Source organism: Myxine glutinosa, chromosome 14 (genome assembly GCF_964187855.1).
Source record: "Myxine glutinosa chromosome 14, kmMyxGlut1.1, whole genome shotgun sequence".
NCBI lineage: Eukaryota > Metazoa > Chordata > Myxini > Myxiniformes > Myxinidae > Myxine > Myxine glutinosa.
Genome location: NC_136274.1, coordinates 26,555,470 through 26,579,603, shown reverse-complemented (window position 1 = coordinate 26,579,603; position 24,134 = coordinate 26,555,470). Strand labels below are relative to the sequence as shown.

At 47.4% G+C, this 24,134-nt stretch overlaps 1 protein-coding gene across 1 annotated transcript in view; it reads left to right on the top strand.

Annotated features, from left to right (window-relative positions):
- ZPR1 (ZPR1 zinc finger) overlaps nucleotides 1–24,134 on the top strand; it is a 68,064-nt gene that overhangs the window by 12,378 nt on the left and 31,552 nt on the right. Inside the window, exon 5 of the mRNA XM_068135347.2 lies at nucleotides 3,607–3,693. Coding sequence (XP_067991448.1) covers nucleotides 3,607–3,693 — 87 coding nt within the window. The remainder of the gene's footprint in view (nucleotides 1–3,606; nucleotides 3,694–24,134) is intronic.

Genomic DNA, 24,134 nt, shown 5'->3' with positions numbered 1-24,134 from the left:
TAAAATATCTATCAGAGACGATAAAACAAATCTATCAGAAAAATTAAAACAAAGGTAAACATCAGAATACACATAATTTGAATGATTTTACGTAACATTGTTTTCAGAAACTTGTGTTTCAAAACATTGCCTACTTTTTTGACAAGATGGCTTTGGTTGACACTGGAAAGTTTTCACGATGAAGTTTCACAATTCTCAACACAAATTGCTTCTGCTCTACATTCTGGGTCAATGTCATGGAAAGTTTGGATGAGAGCAACACCTCGCTTAGCACAGTCATTGATAACCTTCATGCTGCGTATCTTCTTCTCAAGCTCTTGGTATGAGTTGTCTGTGTTCCAGAGGTGTGGCTCCTTTTCCAGAAAACTCAGTGATACTTCTTTGTCAGACTCTGAGATGACAACACAAAATAATTCAACAGATCGACTTGTGATGTAGGTGTCCACTGAGTCAGAAAGCCTGAAGGCTTTAGCATCTATCCTATGAAGATTGTTTGGCTTTGGAGCTCGCTTGAAGTTCTTCACCATCTTTGCCTTTGTCTCATCATCCACCCGGCTATCAAAAAGAGCTAATGCAGCAAGGTGTTCTGACAAATACCAGAGGTGTCTAGTGAATGCTTTGACAGCAGTTTCACGGACAACCATATCTGGGTAAGAATCAAGGGTTGAAAGAAGAAGCAAATCATTGAGAGGTGCCTTTGTGGGTAGTGGCGCCTCATGCCAGAATCTCGCATACACAAGTGCAACAAAAAGAGCAATCTGTGTGATTCCCTTCAATTCACGTGATGTTAGCTTTATTTGGTCTTTGAAGAGAACCATCTTGAGAGCATATATGGCTTTCATCATCCAGCGGGCATTGTGCATCGCTCCTGGGGCACAGAATTTCACCTCTGGCCTCACATCCACCCAGAAATGTATGGCATAGTCTCAGAAGTTCTTCATAGTCATCACGTGGGTGTTGTTCTTCGAGTGCAGCTGCATAAAAATGTATCATATTCTGACGTTCAACAAGGTTATCGGAAAATATTTTATCTTCTCCTACTTGGAACCTCTTCTTGTCAATTAAAGGCCACTGTTTCTGAAACCTCTTGAACAGTCTGATCTCAGGTCCGCTAGTGGGTCCTATGACTTTAGTTGCAACATCAGAGAGCATTACTTCAAACACATGATGACGATATGCAATCCAGACAAGCTTAGCATCCAAAGCTGCTTCAATGAGGGTACATGCTCCGTTTCTCAGCTCTGTGTTGGATGCAGTGGTGTCAAACACTATGCCTTTCACCAACTGTTTGACATTCCACTACTCAAGAGGTTGTATGCATGCATTTGCTTGTGCTACACCAGTGCCTTGGGGAATCTTTGGGACTCCAAGCAACTTCTCGGTATTCATACCAGTTACAAGTATCGCTACCTGATCAACAGATTCTTTGTGATTGCCAGTATAATCAGGGAGCAGTTTCCCATCCCAGTGTAGTAGGAGTGGGCTATTACATGAGAAATTTGCCTTTTCTTCAGTGGCCATTATTTCCCTTCCACGAATTCGAGCACGACGAATTCCACTGCGTGACAGAGAAATGTCTTCAATGGTATGACCAAGAGATTGTGCAAAAGCACTGGCCACAAACATAGCACGCCGATCTGAGAGATTTACTCTGTCCAGAGTTGCCACTATTGCTGGAGTGATCACCTTGATGGGAGCCTTTTCACCTGTTTGGCAGAAGATGGACCTTGGAGTTTGAATTAATTGTCCCCTGAATCGGAGCTTTCAATCTCAGACTCATCATCATCATCAACCACAGCCGATGATGATGGAACAGATTGCATTGCTGTCAGAGTCTCAGCAGCACGTTTCTTCTTTCTTTTATCTTCATTCTCAAGCCTGATACGCTTTCTGTTCTCCTTCACTGCCAGAGTGTTGTCCACAGATCCCATACGTGAACTTGAGGGATCCTCACGCTGCATGATGAGGAATGCTTTGTCTTCTTCATTCGTCATTTTCTCAAGCGCATCATTTGGTGAGATATCTAAGAGGGATTGAAGATCATCTTTGAACATCTGCTCCTTCACTCTATAGTTTTCGAATGTCTTGGTTCTATTTTTCTTTACCAGTTTGTAGGCATCATACAACTTCAAAAGTTGGCGCTCACAGGAATCTACTCTCTGCACTGGAATTCGTGCTTTCTCCCAGTATGCACACACAGCTTGTACACCAAGTTTGGCACTTTCACGAACTGTATGGTGTTCTTGTATGTGATGGTACACCATTTTCTGCAATGTGTGTCCTTTGGTTGGTAGTCCCCACATATTATTTCCTTTTCAGACTTGCCCAGCAACCAAACTGTGGAAGAGCTCCGAGTTTCTGCCATCTGAAAAAAAACAGGATAAATAAAAAATGTTATTTTTTGAGCAACCTCTAAATAAGTTCCAATTGACCTCATATTTGGTTCATATGATCTTTATAAACGTAGGAACAAGGGCAGCCTTGTGGAGCATGGATTTTTAATAGTATTAAGTTTTACACATATCTGTGGACCACCCTAACCCCCACCCCCCACTTTGCTAAGGTTCACTGTTATCCTGGTTTATTACCCTCGCCAGAGGAGAGGGTATTGCATTTGAGTCCATTTTTTTGTCTATCTGTTTGTTTGTGTGTCTGTCTGTCTGTCTGTTTGTCTGTTTGTTTGTCCGCGCAGAATAAATATGATTTTCTCTGCAACCGTTGGTCCGATTGACAGGAAATTTTCACCATAGGTGCACCTCCATCTGTAGAATTGTTTAATGATAATTATGACGTCATATGTCACGTGGTATGGACGCCATCTTGGAAAAACCAAAAAACTTTGCACCTCTATATCTCTGAAATCGCTGCATAGAAAAAATTGAGACATGGCTCATTCTCCATGTGGAATCTCCTAAAGAACTCTCCATGTGGAATAACATATGTTCATGATGATGTCATAGGTGCCTCCATTATGACGTCATAATTCGACAAGTACAAAACTTCATCCGAACAAGAGAAAATTTATTGAGCGTCATCTATGGGTAAATTGATGGAGAAAAAAATAATGATGACGTCATCGGGCACGTGTTTCAGCCGCCATCTTGGAAAAAACGAAAACTTTGCTCCTCTATCTCCGAAAGCACTGCACAGAAAAATTGAGACATAGCTCATTGTAAAGAACTCTCCATGGGGAATAACACATGTTAATAATGATGTCATAGGTGCCTCCATTATGACGTCATAATTTGTCAGGTACAAAACGTAATCCGATCAAGATGAAATTTTTTGAGCATCACCTAGGGATAAATTGGTGGAGAAAAAAAAATGATGACGTCATCGGTCATGTGGTTCGGCCGCCATGTTTGTTTTAACACAACAGCCTCAAAAAATGCTAAAAATGTCCTGGCGAGGGTCTGAAATATGATTGCTCTTTCTCGTTTAATAACTGCAATACAAACTGTAAACTAACAGGTTTACGAGAACTCGCCCTTCCCATCACTGTTGATTTGTATTTTGTTGAATTTTCAAATACTCACTATTCAGATGCATTGCACACACTTTTTTGTCGTTTGAACTAAAAAATTATTAACTTGGTGGCTCCCACAGGTGGTGAACAGTGACCTGGCAGATCAGATTGATGCATTTATTGCAAAACTGGAGTGCCTCAAGGAGCTTGACTCACCATTCAAACTGGTATGAGGTCATGGACTGCAGTGTGCTTAGCAGGTTCATGTTATCCCACTGCTGGTGGCAGGATAGCTTTTAATGATTCATTTGTTCACCTGGTTATGGTTTAATGAGTATTTTGGTCATGGGGGAATGTTACTCAGCTACTTGTTCCAAGTTGGCAAGTTCTTTTCATTAGGGTGGATAGAACCTGCAGAGAGCAAAGTTTGATTTCCCCTCCTCTTTGCACATTGGTTAATTCAAATTCAAATGTTCACAGTCAGATTTCCATTCATTAAAGCTATGTTTTGTTCAAAAGCACGATCACTTCCATTTGCCCCGCCCCTCTTGTGGAATCTAATGTGACGGGGCCAGTTTTGAGGTGCACGACAAGGGTGATCTTTCAGGAATTTTCATGATGCGCCCATCATACAAAGAAAACTGTATATTTAAGGATGAAGGACATCACAAAAAGAGGAGCCATCACGTGACCTTTGTGTTTTGTCCCGTGACTGGTTTTTTTTTTGTTTTGTTTTTTTTGTGTACAAGATCGAGGCTCGTGTAAGAGTAACCATCAATCACAAAAAAAACAACAACAAACGGACACAGAAAACGTACAAAAAAGGGAGCGGGAGATAAGATGGGGAGAGAGGGAAGCACACAAGTACAACAGCAGAGAACAGGGACACTGGGACAATGGAAGATCTGTGGGAGGGAGGGGGCTTGGTGGGAGGAGGCAGGGGAAGGCGGGGGGGGGGGGAGGTGGGAAAGTATAAAACACATGGACACTGCTGGAACTTCCAGGAAAGAAGAAAAGTCAGGATTTCAAAAATAAAAGTGGATTTGGGGTGAATTAACAGGGGTAGAAGAGATCAAGGTTTTGGATGGGGGAAGATAAGAGATGGTGGTGAACAGCTGTTTTAAAGACCTGGAGGGAGGAGTGGGATTGCAGACAGTGATGGAGTTTGTTCCAGAAGCGGGAATAAAGAGGAATGAAGGAGTGAAGGTGAATAGAGAGTCTTGATTTTGGCAATTTCACCAGAAGAGGGTTACTGGCAGATCTTGTGTGACCTGTAGGAATATTTGGGGGACAGAGCACAGATAGAGCTGGGGGAGCTAGGCCGGATAGGAGTGGGTAGAAGACAGAAAGACCACCTACCTGCCTGCGGTGAGTGAGTGAAAGACCCTCGGAGTTAGCTTCATCGCGGGAGATTCCAATGATTCTGAAAGCTTTGGTTTCAACAGCGTGAAGACGAGCTAGGTGTGAGGCAGGAGCACAAGCCCATAGGGGAGAACAGTATTCCATTGAGCTGCGGATGAAAGCCTTGTATGTGGCGAGGAGCTCAGGTGTGCCAAGGAAGGATCTCGCACGACGGAGGATGATGGCAGATGACCTTGAGCCCAGTCGGCGTCTGGCTTTGGAGGTCAGCTTGGAAATGTGGTTTTCCCAGGAAAGATCATGGCAGATAGTGAGACTCAAAAGATTGAGTGACAGAACTTCTTGGAGAGGATTGTTCAGAAAGTAGATGGGAGGGTTGTCCAGTCAGTCTTTTTGGAGAGACATGGTGAGAGTGATATTTGTCAGGATTGAAAGTCATGTTCCACTTGTTTGACCAGTCTGTGATTTTGTCCAGGTCTGCCGAGAGTGAGTAGGCTGCAGACTGCCGATCTGAGATTTGAGGAATGGAGCGGCAGAGTGTGGAGTCATCAGCAAAGAGATAGAGAGGATTTTCAAGAGAGTCGGAGAGATCATTGATGAAGACCAGGAAAAGCACAGGGCCCAGAACACTGCCTTGGGGAACTCCAGGCTGAACAGGAAGGGGAGATGAGAGAAATCCATTCAGGGCCACACGTTGACTATGACCAGAGAGGAAGTCCGTAAGCCATGCATGGAGATTTCCATGGCTACCATAGGAGGAGAGTTTGGTGAGCAGAGCGGGGTGCCAGACCGTATCGAAGGCACGTGATATGTCAAGGGAGACAGCTCTAATTTCCTGTTTGGCATTGAGGACCTCCATCCATTGTTGAGACAGCAGAAGCAGCGTGTGCAGAGTAGAGTGACCTGGTCTGAAACCAAATTGATGATCAGAGATCAAGCCATTGGAGAGGAGGAAAGATTTGATATCCGAAGCAATGATGGATTCCATGACTTTGCTGATAATTGGAGAAGGCTGATTGGTCTGTTGTTGCAAGGATCTGTTTTTGCGCCTTTTTTGTGTAAAGCGGTAATGTTGGCCGATTTCCAAGCTGATGGAAGATGACCTTGAGCAAAAGAGAGGGTGAAGAGAACAGAGAGAGGGAGAGATAGTGCAGCAGAGCAGGATTTTAGGACCCGTGGGCTGATGCCTTCTGGTCCAGTTGCAGTATCAGAGTCGAGGATTCACAGAAACTTCTCCACCTGGTCAGGAGAGAAGGACACAGAGTCCAGAAGCAGCTGAGTATGACTGGGTATGGTGGGTACAGAGCGGGATGGGTTTGGGACACAAGCTTTTGAGGCAAATACAGAGTTGAGGCATTCAGCTTTTTCACGTGCGGAGTCAGCTGTGCAGCCATTTGAGGTAAGGGAGGGGATGGAAGGGGAACAAATACCAGAAACAGATTTGACCCGACGCCACCAAAATTTGAAGGAGGGAGACATGTTTGAGAGTGGAGAGATATTGTTTCCTGGCTCTCCTGAGGGTGGACACACACTTGTTCCGAGCTTTGTGAAAGGAACTGAGATTTCCTTCAGTTGGATTAGCCTTCCATGAGGTGAAGACAAGTTGCTTCATGGCAACTGCCTCACCACAGGCTTCAGTGTACCATGGATGGGAGGAAGGGTATACAACAACAACAACTTGCATTTTAAGGCCATCTTCCCTGCTAGAGTGGGGGTTAGCCTTGCGGTCCCCATGACAATCTTCTCCATTTTGCCCTATTTTCTGCATCTCTCCTTGTTAACCCCCTTGCCCGCATTTCTTCTTCCACCATATTTAGCCAAGTCTTTCTCAGTCTTCCCCGTCCTCTACTTCCTTCTACATTCATTTCCATCACTCTTCTCAACCAGTCACTTTCATCCTTCCTCAACACATGACCAAACCATCTCAACCTGTTCCTCTTCACAGCATCCATCACAGGCTCTATTCCCATCATCTTTCGCAATTCATCATTTGTCTTCCTCTTCTCAACGATACTCCGCACATCCACCGAAACCATTTGCATTTCCACCCTTTCCAGCCTTCGTTGCTGCTCTACGTTCATTACCCATGTCTCGCTCCCATAAATCATAACACTTCTCACAAATGCAGCATACACCTTTCCCTTCAGCTTCAACGACACTCCCCTCCTCATCAGCACGCCACTCAGTTCCCGAAACTTCTTCCATGCACATCTCACTCTTGCAACCGTTGCCGAGTCTGATCCACCTTCTCCATTCAGCATGTCTCCGAGGTAGCAAAATGTTTTCACACCTTCCAGCTTCACGCCGTCTCCAAGATCCAACTCAACATTTCCTCCATCTGCAGCTCCCTCTGTGCACACCTTACATTTGAATGTCGCTGCCACACTGGTTAATGACCTTCTCAGACCACTACATTTTTGATGACCCCACTCAGCGCACATTGTACATTGAATGGAGTTCACTCCGACACCCTTCCTGCACACAGCACATGGCCACTTCCCAGTTCTTTCCACCTCACCACATGCTTCACCACTTGCCATCACCTTAGTCTTTCCTATGTTCACCTTCAGACCTTTTGGCTCCATATATTCCTTCCACTTGTTCATCTTTTCCTTCAGTCCATCCATACTTTCCGCAATCAACACCAGATCATCTGCATACAACAACTCCCACGGTAAACCCTCCTTTACGTTCTGAGCCAGCACCTCCATCACAGCTACAAATAGTAGTGGACTTAGTATTGGGTTCAAATTGGGACACCGTCACAATTTTCGGGTGACACCGTCACAATTTCGGTCTTCGAGGCCAGCCGATAGGCACAGTGTGACCGGGAGGGACGAGGTTCTCCTGACCACGTGGCCCTTGACTTGGTTTGTCCGCACAATGTGGGCGCTTTCAGGATGAACTTTAGCCGGGGAGCGTTCGAAAAGCTCCTGCCTGGGTTCGAATCCCGGTCGATCGCTGAATTAACGCCAGGGGGGTTGACTCAGCCTGTCATCCTTCCGAGGTCGGCTAATTGAGTACCAGTTCACTGGTAATTCCCTGTTTGTCGTTAAAGGCGGCAAAAAGGGTTGGCGTCAGGAAGGGCATCCAGCCGTAAAACATTGCTTCAAAAAGGGGACCGAAAAACAACAACAACCATGGTTCCCGAAAAAGGCCAACCCCCGCTTTGCGGGGAAAAATGGCCTCTAAAGGTGTTTTTTTTTTGTTTTTTTTAGTACCGACCCCTGATGCACTCCCACCTTCACCTCAAAGTCACCACTGTTCCCGTCCTTTGTCCTTACAGCTGTGCGCGCTCTTTTGTACATTGCCATCACTACTCTGATCAACCATTCCTCCACTCCTAACTTCCTCAATGCCCATGTCAATACTTTGTGTGGAACCCTATCAAATGCTTTCTCCAGATCAACAAACCCAAGAAACAACTTCTTCCTCTTCTCCATGTACTTCTCCTGCAACTGCCTCACAATAAAGAGTGCGTCTGTCGTTCTTCTTCCTGGCATAAATCCAAACTGCATTTTGTCGATCTTCACCTTCTTCCTTATCCTCCTCTCCAACACCCTTTCCAATACCTTCATTCCATGCTCCAATAACTTTATCGCTCGGTACGAGCCACACTCCAGAGGGTCACCTTTCCCCTTGTATAGAGGGACGAGGGTACTCAGTTCCCAATCCACTGGAATGCGGCCTTCTTTCACCACCAGATTACAGATCTCTGTCATTCTCTTCACACCCCAACTTCCTGCTGCCTTCAACATATCTCCCACAACTCCCGTCAGCCCTCCCACTTTTCTACTCTTCATTGCTTTTATCGTTTCCTCAACTTCCCTCTCAGTTATCTTCTCTGCCTGTCCTAAAACTGGGTTACTCTCTATGTTGCCATCCCATTCATTCTCTGTATTCAACAGCATTTCCATATATCTTTTCCATCTTCCTTTAATTCCATCTGGGTCCACAACGATTTGTCCCACTGCATCCTTCAAGCAACTCACCCCCATCACATCACACCTCTCTTTCGCTATCTGCTTTGCAATCCTGAATACCGCTCTCTGACCCTCTTCCGAATCCAAGCTTTCTCCGAACATTTTCCAACATGCCTCCTGCGCCTTTGCTACCTCTTTCTTTGCAGCCTTCTTGGCTGCCTTATAACTTTCATGCTCTGCTTTTTCTGCTCCCGTACCCTTCGCCTTCTGCCACTCCTTGAACTTCTTCCTCTTCTCGTCAATCCTCTTTCCAACTTCCTCATCCCACCACCATGTTTCCGAGTGCCTCGGTGGTCCTTTTGTCCATCCACATACCTCACCAACGGCTCCCAACAGACTAGCTTTCATTGACATCCAATCACTTTCAAGCTCAACCACATCAGCCTCGACCCTACTCAGCCTCTCTTTTAATGCCTCCCTTACTGTCACCTCTTTCAACCTTCACACCTTCATTCTTGGTTGGTACTTCACCCGCCGAGCTCTCCTCGCACCTTTCACCCTTATGTCGCAGACAACCAAGTGGTGCTGTGAAACAGCCTCCTCCCCCGGGATCAACTTTGTGTCCCGGAGGTGCCCCCTATCTCGCCTGCGCACCATCAGGTAGTCAACGGTTGTCGTCGACCCACCTGACGTTTATGTAACAAGCTTATTATCCTCTTTCCGGAACTGAGTATTACAAATCAACAATTCAGCTCCATCAGCAAACTCCAAAATCCTTTCACCTTCTCCATTTCTAACACCATATTCGTAACCCCCATGAACTCCCTCAAAACCGTCCATACTCCTTCCCACATGTCCATTTAGGTCTCCTCCTCCCACAACAACTTCCTCATCTTTCACGTTTTCCATCAGCTTCTCTATCGCACACCAGAACTTGTCCTTCTCTTCATCGCTCCAACCAACCTGCGGAGCAGATCCCGAGATGACGTTCACCAAGAGCTTTCCAATCATCATTTTCACCATCATCAAACTATCACTCACTCTAGTCACACTCACCACACTGTCTACAAACTCCTCAGAAAACAGGACAACAACACCATTCACGCCCTCCGGGCACCCTTGCCACACAAACTTGTATTTCTGTCCCTGCCTACCCTTCACCATTCTCACACCACTTCCCTTCCATCTCGTCTCTTGCACACAACATATGTCCACTCTTCTTCTGATCAATCCTTCCACCACTTCTCCTGATCTCCCTGTCATTGTCCCTACATTCCATGTCCCAAACCTCAGAAACCGATCTCTACCCTGCCCATATGTAGTTGTAATTGTCATGGTTCTCTTTTTGAGGCAATGTTTTCATGGCTGGATGCCCTTCCTGACGCCAACCCTCTTAGTCGCCTCTTACAACACGCAGGGATACGGTGTACCTATTCTAACCAGGGGTACACACCGGGATGATTCAGCCTATTTATTTTATTCAGCCTATTTTATTGATGATCATCAGCCTATTTAAGGCTGATGGACAACTAAAATCCTTAGAACACACGGAACACTTGTACGGTTTCTCTCCCGTGTGAATTAGTCTGTGTATATTTAAGGCTGATGGACTCGTAAAAACCTTAGAACACACGGAACACTTGTACGGCTTTCCCCGTTGGTTGCTATCTTCATTCACAGGTTACAGCAAGTGTAACGGGGTCCTCCCACAACTTGATGTATTCACATCCATTTGATCCTTTTGACTTGATGCTGATAACCACAAAATCCGAACAACGCTTGTGCTGATTCTTCACAAATTTTGTCTCAGTGTGGACGAGTGTGCAAAATCCTCACGACACAATGAGCAAGTGTTCAACTTCTTCCCAGTTTGCCTTTGTGTTGTTGAAATAAAACTTCAAACATGGAAGGAGGAGGAAGGGTATGACAACTGAATACGAGATGGGATAAATCTGTGCATGAGAGAGAGCAGTTTACTTTGGAAGAATTCTCAAGAAGAGTTGATGGACACGCAATCGGGGGACGCTGAGTAAGGGTTGGGAGGAGGAGCTTGATCCAAGCATCACTTGAACATGATACCACGTCACTGATTATGTCATAGGGCAACCTGGGTGTAAAGACGAGGTGATGGAGTTTGTCACCGTAGTCTCACACGGTACATAAATGGTTGGATTTTGAGATTCCAAGGCTGGAGAGAAGACAGACATCGGGATTGGGATGGCAGTGATTATTAAAAGCACAGAAAGACATCACTAAATGAACGCAGTGGTGGATGAGCCACTGGTTTACAAGTCATCCAAAGATGGAGAGAGGGGTAGCAAGCAAAGCAGACTGGGAGAAAGGTGTTTGGAAGCACTTTTGTGGGAAGATTGTCAATTTTTTAATTGCTGTTTAAAATGCTTTAAATTGATAGAGAGGAGGGGACGAAGAAGTATTTTTTTTGTCGTTTTAAATTTTTGTTTGTATTAAACAGAAGCTATAAGGGAAGAATTATAGCAATGGTGGTGAAAATGGGACCGATTATGGAAACATGTCATGGGTATTGGGAAAGTTGTGGGAAAACGAACAAAAAAGTAGGTAGGCCCAAAGCAATCCGAGCTTGAGATGCAGGATTGAAATAAATAGCAAGATAAGGGCAAAACAATACCCAGGAGTGAGCACTCTATATGAAGAACAATCGACACAACCAGGGAACATAAAATCTGTGCGAATCCGGAATGATTACTTAGCTTTTTGTAAGCAGATCTCTCAGAGGACCAAAAGAAGTGACCATGAGCAAGAAAAAACAATTTATTTAAAGTGATTGATTCGGATTTGGCACTGCAGACAAACGTGTTGAGGAAATTATTGATTTCAATCCGTACTGTCTATCCTGAAACTTGGCTAACAACCTTTACTTCCTGTTACGTCCTTCCCAAATAAGGTTGGTTGTGAAATCCTCATGTGCTTCCACCGCACACCACTAGGCACCACCCAGGGGCGCTGTAAGGGGGGGGGGGGGGGCGCAGGAAAGTTAGGATGATTCCAAGGGCCCTGCACTGACAGGGGCCCTAAAAATTATTTCATTTCTTGTGTGGGTATCAGTCTTGCATCAAATAGTGAATTCCATACTGTATGCAGAAATATAAGCATTGTTTCAACCTCATGGCAAAAATGTCGGGGAAAAAATGTGCGCGCGTGCTTCATAGGGGCCCATTGTGATATCTTTTCATGGGGCCCAAAGTCCCTGGCGGCACCCCTGGCACCACCCATAATATTCACATCAGCGACGCCGTGCAAATATGCAGTAAAATGCACCTTATTGTATTTATGTAATAGCTGTATTGTGATGACCAGAAGCATCTCCCTTCGGAAGCAGCCTGGAGTGGAAGAGAAGGGGTAGTTGATAGTGGGGGGGGAGGGGGGTGGGGGCGTTTGGGGCAAATATATTTTGTGCCGTGACTCCAGCTAACTCCCCCTGTCTGCAGCAGGGGTCAGTAAACCACTTGCCCTGTGGCATGTGTACAGGCAAAAATCGCAAGTCCCCCCCACCCCTCCACATTTGAGGTGGGAGCTGTTTGTTCCCATGACCTGACTTTGGGCACTACAAACACAAATGCAAAATTTCGTGGAGATCAGGACAGTCCTGTTTTTAATATATTTTTAAATATGATTTTCAAATGTACATACCACCTACACAAATACATATATACGTACACACATACAGAGAATTGCCTTATTTTAATATGGTAGGATGATGTTGATCTAGAAACCACTCATCAGGATCTGACGAGTCAGGGTAAAGTGGTTCTTCAAGGTCACAGCCTCAACAAGAGAGCCCTCAAGACCCTCAAGCCCCTTTAGAATGCTGAAACCCCTTCGACGTTTGAAGACCCTTTTAAGACCCGAAATACCTTTAAGACCTCAAAGCCCTTTCAGACCATCAGGACTCGTAAGGCCCCTCAGATCCTTAACCTTTTGAACCCTGAGCTCCTTGAATTTTTCGGCTCACCCACCCTGGGTTCCCTGAAGGAAAAATCACTGAAAAGTTGAAATTTGTTTTGTCGTTGTATGGGCGTCATTAAAAAAAATGCAACCTACGAACACGAGTGGAATACAGTAGCTTATTTGCGAAGGCAAGGTAAACATCTGGAACTAATTGTTGTTGGATTTTTGCTATTGGAGAAAATTGAAATACAGTAGCTGAAAACACTCAGATTTTTCATTCTATACAATGGCTGATGTACTTGATGGATTATTTTCTACTGTATGTCGTATAGTATAGCAACCCCCCTGGCTGTCGGGGCCCCTCAAGCATGGGGCCCTGGGCAATTGCCCAAGCTGCCCCATAGCCAGGACCCCCCCTGGAAACAGGTGAAGTGCATTTTATATGCATATTAAAAGGGTAGGGTTGATAGATATTTTGAATAGATATATAGATATATCGATGTATAGATATATAGATATATATAGATATACACAACCGGTCAAAAGTTTTCGAACACATCAATTTTTGCAGTTTTTATTGAAATTTACGCAGTTTAATGTCCAGTGAATAACCTGAAATCTATCTATAATTCCAGTAATCTCTGTGTGTATGTGTGTGTGTCTGTGTGTTTGTCTGTGACCGCTGTTTCTCGACAACCACGGGTCCGATCTAATTGAAACTTGCCAGGTATATTGCTGGGGACCCGAGGATGTGCCTTTTCAAGGTTTGAAATTAATCGGACAAGTGGTTCCCAAGGTATGGTCACCGTACTCGCAAGCCGTTCGCTTTGGCTTTGCGAATGGACCAAACCATTTCATGTAAATAGAGGGGGGGGGGTTCTACCGTACTCGCAAGCCGTTCGCTTTGGCTTTGCGAATGGACCAAACCATTTCATGTAAATAGAGGGGGGGGGGGGGGTTCTGTGGTCGTTACTGCCACGTGGTTTCAAAGTTTTTTTTTGTTGTTGTTGTTTGCACGCATTTTTTTTTGCACGCAAGTACGGGCAAGCACGTACGGGCAAGCACGTACGTGCGGGCACGCCCTAGTGGTACAAATGTAAGCAGTAAACTCCTCGAGGTTTAAAAAAAGTTTAGGTTCGCAAAAACGGGAAAATAATGTAAATTGCACAGTTATATTGCAAAAAAAAGGCCTTCTTCAGGGAACAAGTACTGGGTTAACAACTTACAGCTGTTCTGCAGCAATGTAAGTAAATTCAGTCTTGAAAGTTGATGCAAACAATTCCTACAGCTGTCCCAACCTCTGCTGATTACTTGATTACAAACCCCCTGTCTGTATAAAAGCAGTATTGGAACAGACTGTTATTACACCCTCTGAAGCATTATTTGGACAATATTGCATGGCAGGAAGTAGTACAGTGCATTCAGAAAGTATTCAGACCCCTTCACTTTTTTCACATGTTGTTATGCTGCAGCCTTATGCTGAAATCGTTTAAATTCATTTTTTCCCTCATCAATCTACACTCAATACCCCATAATGACAAAGTGAAAACAGTATTTTAGAAAGTTTTGCAAATTTATTAAAAAGAAGAAAGTGAAATATCATATTGACATAAGTATTCATACCCTTTGCTATAACACTTGAAATTTAGCTGAGGTGCCTCCCATTTCTCTTGATCATCTTTGAGATGTTTATACACCTTGATTGGAGTCCACCTGTGGTAAATTCAATTGATTGGACATGATTTGGAAAGGCACACACCTGTCTATATAAGGTCTCACAGCTGACAATGCATATCAGAGCAAAAATCAAGCCATGAGGTCGAAGGAACTGTCTGCAGAGCTCAGAGACAGGATTGTGTCGAGGCACAGATCTGGGAAAGCCTACAAAAACAATTCTGCTGCTTTGAAGGTTCCCAAGAGCACAGTGGCCTCCATAATTCTTAAATGGAAGAAGTTTGGAACAACCAGGACTTCCTAGAGATGGCCGCCCGGCCAAACTAAGCAATCGGGGGAGAAGGGCCTTGGTAAGAGAGGTGACCAAGAACCCGATGGCCACTATGGCTGAGCTCCAGAGATCCTGTGTGGAGATGGGAGAAACTTCCAGAAGGACAACCATCACTGCAACACTCCACCGATCTGGGCTTTATGGCAGAGTGGGCAGACGGAAGCCAAACAGTTCAATCTTGATTTCATCAGACCACAGAATCTTGTTTCTCACAGTCTGAGAGTCCTTTAGGTTCTTTTTTGCAAACTCCAAGTGGGCTTTCATGTGTCTTTCACTGAGGAGAGGCTTCCGTCTGCCCACTCTGTCCCAACCTCTGCTGATTTTGTACGCCGAATGGTTTTGTACGCCGTTGAGTAGGTGAAATGATGGTTCCTCAGCGTGTGACACCAACTGTCAAACATGGATGAGGAAGCGTGATGGTCTGGGGCTCTTTTGCTGGATCCAGAGTCGGCGACTTGCACAGAGTGACTGGCAGCCTGAACCAAAAGGGCTACCACAGCATTTTTCAGCGCCATGCAATACCCTCTGGTATACGCCTAGTTGGTCAGGGGTTCATCCTACAGCAAGATAATGACCCTAAACACACCTCCAGGCTATGTCAAAACTACCTTTCAGGAAAAGAACAAGACGGTAGGCTTCAAATCATGGAATGGCCAGCACAGTCTCCAGACTTAAACCCCATCGAGCTGGTTTGGGTTGAACTGGACAGAAGGGTGAAAGCAAAGCAACCTACAAGTGCAACACATTTGTGGGAAATTCTGCAACAGTGTTGGGAAGAACTTCCCGAACAATATTTGATTTCCATTGTGGAAAGAATGCCACGAGTGTGTTTGGCGGTTATATCTGCAAAAGGTGGCTATGGAGAGTCGGAGAGATCATTGATACTGTTGTGGATCTCACCGTCGGCCCCTTTTCCCCTTACCAAGGGGGGATTAATCCCCTTGTCTGCGACTGACCGACGTGAGTCCTGAAGCTGCCCAGCTCCCTCCAGAGAGGCAGGTGAGCAACCTCGTTCGAGACCGCGGACAAGATGTTATTTGCCGAGCGGATTAGCAGCCGCGGCTCGAACCATTAACAAAAACTAGACCCGATTCTTATTCGTTGGCCAAATCATGCCACAGGTATTCAATGATGGAAAAGACAAGGACGAACGGATGTGAAGGAAAGAAGGCAGAGTAAGGAAGAACAGGATTTATTAATTATTTACACACAACCTAAGCAGAAAAGAAATGAAATGCAATTTACAGGGAAATGGAAGGATCAGAAGGACACAGAGCAATTTCTAGCTTACCTATACAGTCTTACTTATTCCCAGGGACAACACAAAGGACAGACGACAATCAGACTTACACGGGGAATGAAGCAGAAATGAATGGCAGGAGGTGAATGGCTGGACGGGCGAGAAGGTGGGATCACAGGGTGGGAAGGATGCGGGCCCGGTTGGGGTGATGGCGTGGCTCGAGGTGAGCAGCCGCCGACCCTCCTCAATCGGTTTCGCACGGCGGCGTTCCTTCGTAGCCGCGGCCAAAACCGCTGTCAAAGCTCAAAGCTGCGGTGGTCAAAGCTGCGGTGGATTCAAAGCTGCGGTGGATTCAAAGCTGCTGTGGACTCAAAGCTCATCGGAGGTCCCTCGCTCATGTGTGGTTCATCTGCCGCATCTCCCGCATCTCACTCCGCAGTCCTTCCCCACCCCTTTTATGAGGCGCGTTGCGATCAAGCCGCCGGCCTGTTGGAAATGCCCATCGGTGACCTCGCCTCGGCCTTGATTGGTCGCGAGGGCTCACCGATCCCGCCCCTTGAGGAGGCGTTGGCAAAGCCACGCCTTGTTCCTGGCGCTTTGCTGACTCCTCCCACCTTCTGCTCCGAGATGACCTCGTGTTCAATGGAGTCTTGGGGTGAAGGTGATGCCAATAACCCCACCCAAAGTTACTGGCACTTTGAAGAGGCCATGGGGGTGTCGGAGGGATCTATCTTATGTCATTCGATGCAATGCAGAGTCAACTAATGGGAAACAGAGCCTTAAACTACATAGAATAAGAAATAACTATTTAGAAGGGTATATGGTGGCCTACGTGCTTGTACATGGACTAGCTACGGTGCACTCATTTCAATTTACAGCCAATTAAAGGGGAAATGTACATAGGAAATTTTAATACTAAATTTACAAAGTGAAGGTTCTAAGAACCGTAACACAGCACCCTCATTCCTCACGGTACGGCTCGGGCCGACAAAACTTTAACTTAGTGTGGCACGTAGGTGTAGTTCCCTCTACAATTAACCTGACCCTGAGTGTGACAGTTTTAAAACACAAATAAGTATGTCCCTCTGCTGCATTGCACCCTGCCTAACAGATTCACGCCCACAGCTAACTGAATTACGGAATGGTTTTCAAACTAAACATGTATGGTGGGGAGCATTATTTACAAGTGATGCTGATTGTATTTACAAAACGCAACCCAGGACCTGTGATTTTTCTTTTGGGGGGGGGGGGGGGGGGGGGGAGACAGCCTGCCCTGCATCGACGCACCAGCACCAATAAAGAGCACCAAAAAGCAGCATATAGCACCAGAGTGCACAGTCACCATAGTTCCATAATAAAAAAACAAAACCCTGTTGGTGGTCTTCCTCTTCGGCTCCCTCTGCTGGCCGTTGTTCTTCCTGATGTTGTCAACTTGTTCTTCTTGCTGGCGGCCTATTTGGTGGATATAAAAAGCACAGAACGTGTCTATTTTTATTTATGGCCCACAGGGGCCGACTATGGGTGGTTCACCTGTGGGCTTGGTGCCACCTCACCGGGTCCGCAAGCAAGATCTTGGGCCATCGTGGCCGGTCCCACCAGAGGGGCCATGCCCCAACCCGTGGGGTCCATGAGTGGTGCTCAGCCACAGACATGTGGTCCATAAGTGGTGCGTGGATGCAGGCAGCTGGTTGCGAGGATTCGGGCACACCGACGCGGCCCCCCGCACGCTCCCCTCAGTGCCCAGAGAGCACGATCCATGGGTCGGGGAAGGAAGACAGAGAAGACAGGTGAGTGAGGGGTAAGGTCACAAGGGTACACATCAACGAAGGCAATGCAGAGTGAGGTGCGTCTGGAGACTGAGCGGAGAAAAGCTCGTCCCTACCGTACGTCACCCCCCCCCTGTTACCTACCCTACCCTTGCCCTTACCCCATATGTACACAAATCTACACCCTTACCAATTCGTCACTAATGTCACGTCTTCCCCATATTTCCCCTATACCAAATTCGTCACAATCCCATTGTCTAAATTTGCCATCACCAATTCATCATCAATCCTCATAAGGAGGGAGAGATGGAACATCAGCACAATGTCACACCCACGTCATGATGCGTCTCACATTCCAAACATTTGCACAAAAAAAACAATAACATGGCATGGCGTGGAGTTCTGTCACCCCAGGTGAGTGGATGTCGATGGTGCGAGGAGATTCTTAATCCTAACTATCTATCTATAATTCCAGTAATCTCTGTGTGTATGTTTGTATGTTTGTATGTTTGTATGTTTGTCTGTGACCGCTGTTTCTCGACAACCACGGGTCCGATATACTTGAAACTTGCCAGGTATATTGCTGGGGACCTGAGGATGTGCCTTTTCAAGGTTTCATATTAATCGGACAAGTAGTTACCGAGCTATGGCGATTTCTTTACCAAACTCCGCAAGCCGTTCGCTTTGGACCAAACCATTTCATGTAAATAGAGGGGGGGGATTGTCACCGTACTCGCAAGCCGTTCGCTTTGGACCAAACCATTTCATGTAAATAGAGGGGGGGGGGGATTGTCACCGTACTCGCAAGCCGTTCGCTTTGGACCAAACCATTTCATGTAAATAGAGGGGGGGGATTGTCACCGTACTCGCAAGCCGTTCGCTTTGGACCAAACCATTTCATGTAAATAGAGGGGGGGGGATATAATTTTAGATATATATATAGTACGGGCATGCCCTAGTCCTCTAAATGACTAATACACTTTACACTACCCGGGGTCTTTCCCTGCCAATCCATTGGCCAACTTACTCTATACGGTTTTAAGAACCAAAATCCCATTGACCAAACTGTGGTGCCTCATCAATTTGGGGTCTCACTCCCCCGATTCGACTCCCTGTGCCTTTGCACAATTTCAGGACTGGGTCGTGTGGCTCTCCCAGCAGGTCTACCCACCTGCACACCTCCACCACTGCAGTTGCCTCCGAGCTTACCTGCTTCTTACCTAACCTATCTAACTGGGGAAGGCCCTCTCTGACACTTACCCCCCTCGGTGCCCTCTCTGGCACTGGGCTACCCGGGTCCGTCCTTTGGATCCTCGGGCCCCATCCACAACAACTCTACCGGCTCCCAGAGCCCACCTGCGGCCTCACCTGGCCGACATCCTAACAGTGGCGGAGTGCCCATTTAACTACACACACTAACAGGCCACATGCCCAACCATTTCCACGTCACTAATGCACCCATCCAAACACCATTCTTCCACCACGCACCACAGATGCCAATATCCAACCACAATTTACCTACTCCCTCTACCTAACTCTTAAACTACCCTCCCCGGGTATTCGTGATAGGGGTCCACTTTTCCCCCATTCACACCTTCGCACCATCCACTCCACTCCACAGTTTCCACCATACTCCCTCCACACCATCCATTCCATACTCCATGTATTCCATACTCCATGTATTCCACACACCTGTTCATTTGCACACCTGTGCAATCACACCTGGTGCCACCTGCACCCTCCTTCCTCCCAGGCTTCTTCAATCATTCAATACAATGCACAACCACAATTGTTCCTCATACACTGCTCCATACACTTCCACGCTCAATACAACTCACAATCACCTCACACTTTTCACAATACACTTCTAGCTCTCCAAAGCATTGCCTCAGGCACCCAAATTCTCCCACGCTCATAAACACATCCTTCCCGAGCATTGCCTAGCAATTCCTCATTTGCTCGATACTAAGACTCTCACACACACACGGCATCATCTGATCTACCTGGTGCCCTTCTAAAACTCGCGCTTCCCCGTCTTCCCTTTAAACTAAGCACATCCCACGTCATTAACAACCATTCTAACCTCTCTATGTCCCCGACTACCTGTCCAATGTCGCTACTTACCTCTACCGTTACCTATGGTCATCTCTAGGTCCCTATACATTATCCAAACCCTCCCTCGGCGAGCTTACACTGCCATAAACCCCATAAAACTATAGCTCATGTGCCCCATGGGGAGGGATGGCAGAGCTGCCATCCCACCACATCGGGCATGTCCCACTATCAATTTTGCCATCAAATTCCAATTCTGCCCATCACTTTGCCAATCTGCCAATCAGTTTACCAATCAGTTGCCAATCAAATTTTGCCAATCACAAATTCCCTATCCATACCAAATGTCCTTTAACTTGAGCCTCGGTGCGTCTTTACATTTCCAAAGCTCGGCTTCGCGAAGCCGAGCAATGAATGCGGGTGGTTCGTTGCCGGCGGTTGGGTCCGTCCGGCATTCGGTGCAGGGAAGGAGGCTTACTCGGACCGAGATTCCACGCACCATCTCGGCACGGAACCGTCCGATGCCCCAATCTCGGCCGGCCGGAGCGCTGCAACCACAAGGGGTCGCCGTGTCGACCCTTCCTACCTGTCCTCGAACCGGGTCGCCCACTCCGCTTAGCGGAGCACGGACACGACCGTTCAGAGCGAGGCCCGGCGTGGATCGCGCACGGCGGTTCTTTCGAAACCGCCGTGGTTATGATCCCCGCTGGTTCCCGCTGCACACAAAGCCCGGCGCGAACCGGAGGCTCGCTTCGGCTAAAAGTCGATCTAACCGCTGCTCCGTTTAACGTCGATGCTTCACTTGCATGCTCACACCACGCGTTCCGTTCCTTATTCACACATCCAGGTGTCTCCATACTCTCCGTCATTGCACCTTCTCTTACACACCCCCCAGGTACACTCATTACGCTCACAGACTTCGTCACACACCTGACCACCGCACACCTTGGCACACACTCGTCGTTCGCACACATCAACACACCTCTTCGCGCCCACTCCTCGGTCACATCCTCTGTGACGACCACGGGTGTGCACTCATCTGCACACCCAATCACGTGCTTCACTACCAACTCAAGTGTGCATTCCCACACGCGCTCGACCATTCCAGGTGTGCATCCTTTCATTCCAGGTGTACATTCTCTCTCACCTGCCACAACCAACTCATGCTCCGTGTCACTCTCACTACTCTCACCACCACACTCGGTCGCGCATTCACCCTTACTCTCGACAGCGCACTCTGTAATCATGCACTCCTCTGTTACACACCTTTCCCGCGCATCCTCTTGCGCACATTCTCCCGTTACGCCCTCCGTAACACTCACCACAGGTGTGCACTCTTGCGTTACATCCCCTGTAACACTCCCCATCACGCGCTTCCATGTGCCCTCTCGCACCTGCGCCACGACCAACTCGCTCTCAACAGCACACTCACTCCTCGGCGCGCACTTTTTCCTCACACACCCCATAATCAGACATCCTCGCACACCTCCTCCTTCACACTCTGTACCTGTCGCACACCTTACCAGGGGCCTCTCACGAACACCCGGGTCTAAACCAACACCCAAGCCGACTGAATCTCCCCTCACACCATATACATTTCCGAGTATATCGCCACTCACCTCGGCACCTCGTCTTCGCTCCTCCTCCGCCACCTGCAAACTCTTTATTTGGTTAATGAGCACATAATCACGATTTTAGCACAGACCTTGTACATATTCCATCACTTCCTCCGTTATCTCCCTCTGAGTTTCCCTCCGTCTCTTCTTAATTTCACTTACCCCCTCTTCCACATCCTCTAATTTTTGCTTCACCTCTTTTATTTCCCGGTGCGCCCCCTCAATTTCTTCCTCTAAGGCCACCTTGGTCGTTTCTTTGTGCGTCCTTACTTCCCGTTCTTTTGTCTGCATTGCCTCTGTTACGTCGTCCAACCTCTTTGTCAATCCCTCCTGTACCATCTGACATTCCCTCTTTGTCGCTATGAGTTCCTTTTTTATTTCCTTCTGTGTCGCCTTCAACCCCATGATTACCGCAATGTTCTTCTCCACTTGCTCCCCTAATTCCTTTTGTCCCACCGTCAGCTGCTCTACTCCCCTTGTCAGATCTTCTATGCCCCCCTGTAACCTAGCCGTACTATTTCTCACCTCTTTCTCCATACGCTCCTCACCCCGCTTTACCTCCTCACGTACCCCCGCGACCTCTTCGCTCACACCTCGTCGGATCTCCTCCTCCATTTCTCCCATCTCTTTGGTAGATGCTGCCCTCATCTGTTCCAAATCATTCCTCTGGGCATCCAATTTAGTTTCCAACCCGATTTTCACCTCCTCTATCTGATCTCCCATCTGTTTAATTTCCCGGGCGGATTGCTCCCCTATTTCCCTCAATTTGCCTTCCATAGTGTTTTCTAACCCCCCTAACCCATTCTTCACCCATTCCATCTGGTTCTCCTCGGCAGCCATTCTATTTTCCAACCCCGTTAACCCCTCCTTCATTTCCCAAATTTGATTACCCATGTCCTCTAGTTGGCCCCCCAATTTACCTTCTCGCCCTCCCAACCTGTTGTCCAACTCCTCAAATTTGCTGTCTAAACCCTCAAATTTGCTGTCTAAACCCTCAAATTTGCTGTCTAAACCCTCAAATTTGGCTTCTAGCCCCCTGATTTTGCCGTCGAGCCCCCCGATTTTGCCGTCGAGCCCCCTGATTTGGCTTCCCATATCATTCCTCAATTCCCCTATTTGATTTTCTAATCCCCCAAATTTACTGTCCAACTTCCCAATTTGGGCGCTGGTACCCCTCGCTTCGTCCCTCATTTCTCTGATTTCCGCCCTTGATTTGGCCTCCTGCAGGTTCAGGGACGCCTGCATTTGTGCCATAAATTGCTCAATGAGGGCCTGCATTTGGACCACCCCCATTGGCGCAGTGGGCGCGGCTACCGCGCGCTCGTGCGAGGCGCCATTTTGTGCGCCTGAAACCTCGTGCGCGAGGGCGCCAACTTGTGCACCTGATACCCCCGCAACCACATCCTCCTTGCTCTCCTCCTCTCTCTCCCCCATATACATTTCCCTGGGGTCCTGGGTCGACTCTACCCCCCCATTCTAACTCTACTCCCACCGGCATCCGGTCGCCTTGATCATCCATGGCACGATTTTTTATTTGGAATATAAAACAAAAATTTTGGCCACTCGTAATTTTGAGTGCGTTAAGCGCACTTCAGGTCCGAATCTCGCTCCCGACACCAATTGTTGCGGATCTCACCGTCGGCCCCTTTTCCCCTTACTAAGGGGGGATTAATCCCCTTGTCTGCGACTGACCGACGTGAGTCCTGAAGCTGCCCAGCTCCCTCCAGAGAGGCAGGTGAGCAACCTCGTTCGAGACCGTGGACAAGATGTTATTTGCCGAGCCGATTAGCAGCCGTGGCTCGAACCATTAACAAAAACTAGACCCGATTCTTATTCGTTGGCCAAATCGTGCCACAGGTATTCAATGATGGAAAAGACAAGGACGAACGGATGTGAAGGAAAGAAGGCAGAGTAAGGAAGAACAGGATTTATTAATTATTTACACACAACCAAAGCAGAAAAGAAATGAAATGCAATTTACAGGGAAATGGAAGGATCAGAAGGACACAGAGCAATTTCTAGCTTACCTATACAGTCTTACTTATTCCCAGGGACAACACAAAGGACAGACGACAATCAGACTTACACGGGGAATGAAGCAGAAATGAATGGCAGGAGGAGGAGGATGGCTGGACGGGCGAGAAGGTGGGATCACAGGGCGGGAAGGATGCGGGCCCGGTTGGGGTGATGGCGCGGCTTGAGGTGAGCAGCCGCCGACCCTCCTCAATCGGTTTCGCACGGCGGCGTTCCTTCGTAGCCGCGGCCGAAACCGCTGTCAAAGCTCAAAGCTGCGGTGGATTCAAAGCTGCGGTGGACTTGAAGCTCATCGGAGGTCCCTCGCTCATGTGTGGTTCATCTGCCGCATCTCCCGCATCTCTCTCCGCAGTCCTTCCCCACCCCCTTTTATGAGGCGCGTCGCGATCAAGCCGCCGGCCTGTTGGAAACGCCCATCGGTGAGCTCGCCTCGGCCTTGATTGGTCGCGAGGGCTCACCGATCCCGCCCCTTGAGGAGGCGTTGGCAAAGCCACGCCTTGTTCCTGGCGCTTTGCTGACTCCTCCCACCTTCTGCTCCGAGATGACCTCGTGTTCAATGGAGTCTTGGGGTGAAGGTGATGCCAATAACCCCACCCAAAGTTACTGGCACTTTGAAGAGGCCATGGGGGTGTCGCTGGGATCTATCTTATGTCATTCGATGCAATGCAGAGTCAACTAATGGGAAACAGAGCCTTAAACTACATAGAATAAGAAATAACTATTTAGAAGGGTATATGGTGGCCTAC